This window comes from Dendroctonus ponderosae, unplaced genomic scaffold (assembly GCF_020466585.1).
Source record: "Dendroctonus ponderosae isolate FM_Combo_2020 unplaced genomic scaffold, Dpon_F_20191213v2 Dpon_F_20191213_2, whole genome shotgun sequence".
NCBI lineage: Eukaryota > Metazoa > Arthropoda > Insecta > Coleoptera > Curculionidae > Dendroctonus > Dendroctonus ponderosae.
The window spans coordinates 2822654-2832188 of record NW_026018165.1 but is presented as its reverse complement, the minus strand read 5'-3'; the positions used below and the strand labels follow the sequence as shown (position 1 = coordinate 2832188).

At 32.0% G+C, this 9535-nt stretch overlaps 2 protein-coding genes across 2 annotated transcripts in view; both read left to right on the top strand.

Moving 5' to 3' along the window:
• LOC109536895 (putative inorganic phosphate cotransporter) overlaps window positions 1-2559 on the top strand; it is a 6238-nt gene extending 3679 nt beyond the window's left edge. Inside the window, 5 exon segments of the mRNA XM_019903345.2 lie at window positions 906-1055; window positions 1351-1483; window positions 1613-1857; window positions 2005-2140; window positions 2143-2559. Coding sequence (XP_019758904.2) covers window positions 906-1055; window positions 1351-1483; window positions 1613-1857; window positions 2005-2140; window positions 2143-2171 — 693 coding nt within the window. The 3' untranslated portion in view covers window positions 2172-2559.
• A 2141-nt stretch (window positions 2560-4700) lies between these two features.
• Window positions 4701-9124, top strand: LOC109536900 (putative inorganic phosphate cotransporter). Its single transcript, XM_019903351.2, has 8 exons — window positions 4701-5004; window positions 5208-5344; window positions 5508-5820; window positions 6199-6419; window positions 7977-8126; window positions 8258-8390; window positions 8491-8735; window positions 8796-9124. Exons 1-8 carry the CDS (start codon window positions 4935-4937, stop codon window positions 8982-8984), a joined length of 1458 nt encoding a protein of 485 aa, XP_019758910.2. The 5' UTR covers window positions 4701-4934; the 3' UTR covers window positions 8985-9124.
• The last annotated feature ends 411 nt before the right edge of the window (window positions 9125-9535 follow it).

Genomic DNA, 9535 nt, shown 5'->3' with positions numbered 1-9535 from the left:
GAAAGTACGTTGCGCAGTGAACAAATCTTGTTGAATTTACCGTTGATCCTTGTCTATCTTATTGTCAGTCTGTATAATTCCATGGATCCCGGAGTTTTAAATAATTACGAAGCAACAGGTATTTGCGCAATGTTAATTAGGCAGATTACCTTAAAAAACATTGCTGCCGTATTTCTGTTATAGTTTTTTGGAAATTTCTCAGTTTTTAATAACAATTAATTTCTTTACTATTTTTTGTGTGCTCCTATAACAGCGCCAGACAACACCTCCAAAGGAATGACGCCAATTTTGAATCACCCTGTATGCTCACCTATGTTAATATCGCAGCAAAACCTGGAATTATTGCGTTACTGATTAAATAACTAATGCAGAATGTAGTCAAAGCAAGAAAATGCTAAAAATCAAAAATGGAACCCTGATTATTGCAATAAAGAAATTATTTGAAAGAATATTTTTTTTGTTTTAAGAATCACAATGTGGGGAAACATAAAAGTAGCAATTACCGAAAATGTCTATAACTTCTTGTTTTTAGTCTTGGAATTTAACGTTTCCTTTAATCCATTATAACGTTAAACAATATAGCAGTTCTACAATATTAAATTGGGATCGATTTCATTGACATTAACCTTGTATGTGGCTTGTATTGTACTTTTCGGAATCACAATTTTGAACAGTATTTGTGCTTCACTTGACAATAAAATGTTTATTAATTATTCTATTAGTGAACGGATTTCATATTTGGTTGTTGGCCCCGGTTAAAACATTTTAGTCTACGAATCACGTAGTGAGTTGAAGACTGTTTAAGTATAATTTGACTAATATAAAGTGTGTTGATATTTGTTTTATACTAACATATTTCCAATTGAGTCTAATATCCAGTGCTTAATATATTTTATTTTATCTAGCAATTACCAACACCATGGAAGCAAATCTTCACCTGTGTGCCACTATACGCTATACTCATTGCATATGTTGGAAATCTATTTGGATATGCCGTTATGACCACGGAAATACCAACTTATTTAGCCAAAGTTATGAGTTTCGATGTTAAAAGGGTAAGAATATGCAAAAGTGTCCGAAAAACTACCTGCGATCATGCTTGCGTCTGTTGGTGAACTAGGGAATTATCAGAAAACTCAAATAACCAATTAGTAATTTAAATTGATATCAATCGAACGAAAATAAGTATTAAAAACAGATTACTTTTAAACTAAATAAATTAAATAAAAAAATATCGCAGACAAAAGTCACTTGCTGTAATGGTTTCACTTTCTTATTTGAAAGATTTCTTAAAACACAACAAAACTATCATGTTAAATGTACTTTTTGTAAAGATAAGATTAATTTCAGAATGCAATAAATAATGCAATTCCAACCGCTGTCTCTCTGCTAGCTTCAATGATCACCGGCCCTGCATCAGACTGGCTTATCCAAAAACAATATTTATCTACTTTAAACACCAGAAGATTTGCGCAAATAATTGGTAAGTATCACTTAATCCTATCATCGAATGTCTATCGCATAATAGCTTGTTACATGACTAATTGAACTTTAAATTGAAATTAAAATTCAATTTTAACCACATTGATTACATATTACGATACAATTTAAGGATCCTATGGGAATGCAATCTGCCTTATCTGGATGTCATTCCTGTCTAAAGACCAGGCCTATATGGCAGTTATAATATTGTCTTTTGCCAGTACTTTAACATCGTTTGTTCAAATTGGGTGCAATGTAAACCACCTGGATTTGTCACCGAGATTTAGTGGAGTTATTTTTGGTATCCTCAACGCCATTGGTCAATTAGCTTCAGTAGTAGCTCCATTATTTGTACAGTTTGCTGTTACGGATACGGTAAGAAATTGTCTTTTGCGTAAATTTTCTGCGTAAATGCCAGTAGCATAGCATATTGGCATTGACTTGCTAGAAAATTAAGATTTTTAGCAAACTTAACAAACATTTTTTTGAAAAAAAAATTTACTGTTTACTGTTTGATTTTAGAAAAGCATCGAGCAATGGCGCACAGTTTTTATCATCACAGCTGGATTTTTTATCACAGGAGCATCGGTATTTTACTTCCTAGCATCAGCCACAAGACAAACGTGGGATGGACCTGATCTGAAAGATCTGTCGGAGAATAAAAAAAAACAGTCCAGTGCCGAACGTGAGACAAGAAGCAGTTAAATTGGCAACTGTACTTAAATAAGTAATAAACTGAAATTAACACAGTACATTACAAAAGAAATTAATATATTCCAAAAGGCTAAAGTAGGGATTTTAATATCACGACTATGTTTACAGTCCAAAGGATGGTATAGACACATACTTTAGTCTTGAAGGTTTCGTCCTTATTTTGTGCACTTTGAAATGTATTTTTAACATTTTTTAAGCGTATGGATTTGAGTTTAGATTGTAGACTGATGCCATAAAGATCTAAATATGACGACCGTCCCACAATTGTCTCAACCAGCACTGATATTTAATAATAGCTATGAATTGACATGTTGTATAGACCGTTGATGATGTATTAATAATAAATATAAACACACAAAATGATTGATTTGACCACTTAACTATCTGCTTAACACAAAGGAAAAATCCAGAGCACTTGATTTTTAAAAAATGGTTCAAATTATGATTCAAAGGAAATATTCCTGTTGCATTCCAGATAAATATGATACCGTTGTTTGACGAAAACTCTTTTAAAAAAGCAGCTAGACTTCAAGCTAGACTGCAAGAGGTTAAGGCACCATTGCAATTGGATGTTCACTTTTGGATATTTAGGACTGAGAAATATTGTAATTAAATGGAATATAAGAAAATTGACAAATATTTGTCTACATTATATCGGCGCATTTATTTCCCGGCATTACAAACGTAAATAGAAATGCATAGAAAGCAAGTAGTACCATTTGCCTTGAATTAATCCATCGCTTAGAGAAACATTTGCTATATCAATGACTTCGAAAACGGGCTGAAACGGGCTGTCACTTTTCAAGACGAATTCCATATACCCTTATGGCACTTAGTCCAACATGATGAAAAACTTCAAAATATAAACCACAAATTCAATTAAAGTCTATCCAAAAAATAGTAAATAAATATATTAAGGACAACTACTGGTGTTCTTAAGAAAAATGAACTGTCATAAAAGTTGCTGTAACTAAAAACTTTGACGCGTATACCTGATTGCCTAACCGAAAAGGCCCTTAAAAGTAAATTAATTTTCACTTAATAAGTTCTTTATTTTCTTAAGTAGGTAGAAATCAGAGATTAGATGTAATGAGAGTCTGACATCATTTAATTATTATCGAAGCATGTGTAAAAAACAAAAAATTATTTGAAACATAAACAAAACCATGTTCTAAAGATCGAGGAGCTGACGTTTTCGTCTCCTCTCGTAGATGAGAAATATGAAAAATTATCTATTTTATCTCTTTCTATAAGTTCTGTGTGACGAAATTTGCACTTTCTTTAAGCATGATTTGATTTAAATTGGCAAATCAGAACAAGACCTAACTATTTGAATAAATACCCCAAGGATGTGAAATGAGGTGACTAAATTTCCGAGAACACTTAGGTACTTTTCCACTTGAGATACAAGTTCAACTACGTTAAAACAATAGGACATACGATTATAGTAAAGTCTGACAAACAAAATAAAAAAATATTTTTTTTACAAAAAAATTAATGATATAATTCTCTACAATGTAACTAGAATAACATTTTCTTAACCGGGTGCAAATTCTTTTAATTTGGAAGCTGAAGCCATGAATCTTTCCTGGAATGATAAAGATTGGGGTAGGGCTTTTTGTCAAACAATTCGGAATATTAAATATCTCTTTTAAGCATTCGGGAGACGATGATATTGCTGAATCTCAATTTTTTCCGCTGCTTTGAAACAATAATTGATTAGATTTTTCATCTGTTTATTTCGTTGCAGTGCAGATGATACACATTTATCTACTTCGTACTTTAAATTACCGCATATTAATTGCGATAACCGATTTTGAATGTAACCTGATTTTGATTTGTTATCGAAAAAATTCGTTTCCGAGCTATTTGGACAGCAAAATGATTATTCTTTAACTAACTGATTCATGCAATATATGCCATTTATGCAAATATGTAGTTTATGATATATTACTTCAAATTGGAATTAATTAGTTAAGCTCATACAGGTTTGACTTAAGCAAATCTCGGAAGGAGATGTGTTTTTTAAGGTATGCTTATCACTTCTAACAAATGATGAAGATGACCTACATTTGCAACAGAAAAACAAAATTTATAATTACTTAAATAATTGCAAATAAATATACGTTCTCCAATGGAAGGGAAATATTCAGATTATTTATTTAAATATTAACATGCCGTTAAATAATCAAATTTGTAGAAACATTGCGTAGCGCTGGACTATAACGAAGACAAAAAAATGTATTTACCATGTAAAATTAAATTGAATATTAAAAGTTCTAAAGAAAACACTTAAATGTTTTTAGGTTGCTCAAGGAGATTCAAGTATAAATTAACTTTGTAAATTGTTTAATTATGTTTTCAATTATTTTGGCTCAACTCCAGCTAATCTAATAAACGACGATTAAACACTTCATTGAATCTTATTGATTGAAAACATCGACTTACTATCTTCAAAAACTTGCGATATATTTTACTTATGATAAAATTGATTTGACTAAAATAGTGACTATTTTTTCGCATTTCTCCAATAGGTACTCCACATATTACGTAGCGAGAAAATTTTTATATATACATGGTAATTATGATTCCTATCAGGTATCGCGTAAACTGCATAGAAGGCAACCGAATGTATGACTGAATAAATTGAATATCATATTGGAACCATATCTGAGTACCGTCGGAGGTGCCATAACTAAACTGTATTAGCTTCCAGTGAATTTGTTCAAAATCGAATCATGACGAAACAGGTGGAAACAAAGGATAATTATTTGAAGAAAGAAGTTGAAGATGAAGCTATAGACAAAGGTAGGTTTTTCAGATTTATGAAACGGACAAAAATCTGTTCTTGAAGTTTATTACTTTTTGGTGGATATTTCTGCCATACATAGTTACAACCAATGTAACACTTCCATTAATGAACCGATTTTTTCATGGAAGACATTGCCACTCTTTAACTTAATTAAAATTTTCCATTTCCTTGAAGTGACATGTTCTGTGATTGATTTTAGGTCCCATTTTCGGCTGCCGACACGTTCAAGCATTACTTCTCTTTTGTGGAATTACTGTAGAGCTAATGACCAGACTAAGTTTAAGCCTTTCTATTGTGGCGATGACTAAACAAACTTCTGAAAACCACAACATTCCTGTAAGCAATTTATCATATAGTGGAATAAACCTAGACATTAAAGCAAATGAGACCTCGCAAAAATAACGATATATTTTAAATTCCTTCATCAAGTTATTCAAAACCACCTGGATATTTAATGCTAAAATACCGCAATAACGCGATTTCTTTTATTTCAATTCAGACATACGATTGGAAGGATTCCAATTTAATAATTTCTTCGTTCTACTGGGGATATTTAGTCTTTCAATTATTGGCTGGTCAGTTAAGTAAAAACTACGGATCCCGATGGATTTTATTTGGAGCCATGGGCATCAATTCATTTGCCACTATTGCTATACCGATGGCAGCGCATTATTTTGGCTCTGAAGGAGTGATGGCATTTAGAATTTTACAAGGACTAAGTCAAGGAGGAATATTTCCCACCTGCTACAATATGTTGGGAAGATGGGCGCCCAAGAATGAAAGGGCAAGGATCATAACGTTTGTCTATTCAGGTAAACACAGATTTTTTCCTAAAATGAAGGTACCAATTGCATTTCCATGCATGTGTCTGCCCTTCATGAACATATAATTTAGGAAGCAGCAAAGTAAATCAAAATAGTAGAAAGTCAAGTCGAAAGTCTACTCAAGTAAGGCTGATCATTTTTACATTACATTTACACTCATTTACGCCCATCGAGTTTCAATTGACTTTCAGAGAATGTTTAAACTTTTACAGACCTAAGCTATAAGTTCATGTAGTTTTGATAATTTGTTGAAATATTCAGTGAATAACTCAGAGATCACCAAACAAATTTTGTGAATCTTGATATTAGCAAGTACCTAATAGCATTAAAGCAACAACTAAAATAATTTGGTATTTTTATCTTTAGGTATGAGTTTGGGGACGATCGTTTGTTTCCCAATTACTGGAATAATTTCGGCATCATATCTTGGATGGCCGGCGTCATTTTACCTTTTCGGAGGTCTTGGATTTGTATGGTCGGTGGTTTGGATTTGGTTCGGTCATAACAGTCCTGCCAGCCATCCCTCGATTACCCCAGAAGAAAAACGTTATATCGAAGTGTCACTTAACCAGGAAATGGAAATTGAGGTAAATTTATTTTTTAAAGCACAATCTCGGTTATTAACTGCAATTCGTCATATAACAATGTTTTAGTGTAATGGTAAAAGCGCATTGATAATGAACTGAAAGTTTGCCTGTTAAGATCTTTTAATAGTAAAGGCGTCCATATTTTGAAGAAAAATGTTGCATTCAAAAGTTTTTTTTATATATTTTTTTAGATTTATAATTTTTTAGATATTAAGGTCTAGTTTAAGATTAGTTTAAGATAGTATTAATTGTTACAGGGGGTCTTCCATTAAAATTCCATTCCTTTGGTTGGGCATTCCTTTAAAAAAATTTAGTTTGCTCCGCCACTTGAATTTGAGTCACGCTGTAGCAATTGTTATTATCTCAATATAAATTAGATATTAATATCTACAACTTTCGTGTGTAATACTTTGCTCCAAATTTCAAATTAGATGCAAAGGTGGTCAAAGCTCGACAACAGTCAAACAGTTGAAGATTAACAGACAAAATTCATGTCGAATAGGCCTAGAATTTTACGAGTGGCTCGAACTTGCATTAAAAAGTACGCCATTGCATTTAAAAAAAGGTAGGTTTGGTCTGTTACTTGAATTGGAGACACCCTGTATCAATTGTTGCTATCTTAAAGTACACTAGACGTAAATATCTACAACTTTTGTATTTAACATTTTTACTAAATTTCAAATTATATGTTAAAACGGGGTGGCCAAAAGTTCAACAAATACTGATTATTCACTGAAAAACAGTTGAAAATCAATATAGAACATTTATATCGAATAGGCCGAGAATTTTGCCAGTTGCTCGAATATGCAATAAAAATACGACATTCCATTTAAAAATGTTTGTTTGGCATGTCACTTGAATTGGAGACACCCTGTATCAATTGTTATTATCTTAAATTAAACTAGACGTTAATATCTACAACTTTGAGATTTAACATTTTTCTCTAATTTTTAAACTCGATGTTAAAACAATAAAGTTCCCGAAGGAAAGGTGGCCAAAGTTCAATCAATAACCCTGTACATTTTATTTCTCTTTATATTATGATTTTCCGACTTTTACGTAAAAACAATTGGAACGGATTATACTGAATTATTGTCAATAGCGGGGATGAAACGTTGTAACTTCTGAGAATTAATTGAACTAGTCAGAATTAGTGTTGACTCGCTAATCTATACAAGAATTACTATCGATTCGGGATGATTTCTAAAATATTTCAAGCTTCAATACTTATAGCTCCTTAATAGCTTAGAAAGAAGTAATTATATGTTTCTTGTTTGGCATTGATTTCATCACTTTACTTAAATGTAGTTACTATTTTATATGAAAATGTAACTTAAAATGAAATTTCGTTTTATTTTTAACAGTACATGCTAAAATTTACAGTTAATCTTGAATAGCATGTTTATGCTATTCAAATCAAATGCCGACTCAAATCTAGCAAATTTATACCTCAAACACATTAAGAGTCAAACTAAAAAACGTAAAGAAATGAAAAATTATTATTCAAATTCAGTCCCCATTCAGCTGTGTTGTTCAAGTTCAATAAAATTATTTTAGATGATTCCTACACCATGGAAGCAAATATTTACGTCTGTTCCTTTCTGGGCTTGTGCTGTTCCCACAATATGTTCTGGTTATGGAGTGACCTTTCTTCAAAACGAAATCCCGACTTATTTGGAAAATGTCTTAAAATACGACATATCATCGGTAAGTGGACAAATAGCCAAAGTATTCACTTTTACATTAAACTACTTCATTTCAATACTATGTAACAATTGCTTTTTATTAAATAATAACTTTCATTCGTAATCGACCGTTGTTTTCCATAATAATTCCAGAGTGGATATTTAACCGCAATGACTGTAGGAGTTAGCTTTTTGTTCTCCTATATTTATGGTCTCCTATCGGACTTTCTTATCGAACGCAATTATCTTTCAAGAACCCACACCCGAAAATTTTTCGAAGGACTGGGTAAGTAAAGCGAATAAATAGTAGCAAAATTTACCTGATTAGCAAAAGCAAAATGCAGCATAGTTGGAATGAAAAATTTTGAAAATAAATTTATTTTTAGCAACCTACGGATCAGCCATTGCACTTATCACATTGGGGTTCCTGGATGAATCAAATGCCGCTTTGGCCGTATTCATGTTTACTCTTACAAATGTCTTTCTTGCAGGCATAATGTTTGGTCATGCCATCAATATAATTGATATATCTCCTAGATTTTCTGGCATTGTATTAGGTTTTGCTAATTCAACGTCTTGTTTAGCTGCTCTATCTGCTCCTCTGTCCGTTCAATACATAGTAACCGATCTTGTAAGTAAAGTAACGAGAGAAGGCTAATTTTTACATAATACGTTTTTTGTTTCTTCCCAGACAAACGTTACGCTATGGAGATGGGTATTTATTCTTGCAGCTTTAACATTAGCTGTTCCGGCTACATTTTTCGAAATATTTGCTTCTGCTGATAGACAATGGTGGGATGATGGAGCAGAGAAATTGGAAACCGTCAAAACCGTGGAAGGCAATATTAAAAAAATATCTAAACACTCGTTAAAGGCGTAGGATTAAATGAAATAAACCGCAATTTTCATGTAATTTGAAGAACCTTGAATCCTGATATTATTAGTATCTGTGATATTATATGTGTTAAAACATCTAAGTAGTGTAAGTTATAAATGTACCATTAAACATCTTCAATGCTATGTGGAAGCTTGCTTTTGGATAAAAAAATAAAATAGAAATAATTTGTCATGGCCAATATCCCCAATCTATCCGGATCTAAACTATTTAAAGTTTTTTTTCCTAAAAAATAAAAGTTTTAGACTTTTTAAGTTAGTGAAACCTTTTTTGAATACTTTAGTGCTCAATATCGCTGATATTTGTTCATTCATTCGCCCAATGATCCCTAGTTCGATTCGATCGAAAACATCCATCTGTTTTTGAGGGAAAAAAATTCTTCCTTCTGGGAGAGCAAATCATCGGAAAAAATTACCTCATGATTGGTAAAAATTAACGTCCTATTAGGTCTTTGCCTTCTTGAAAAGCTTGAGTTTGTCTGAATTATTTTCTACATTTGCGAGAGTGGTATGCATGTATTGAGATAAGCAGAAATA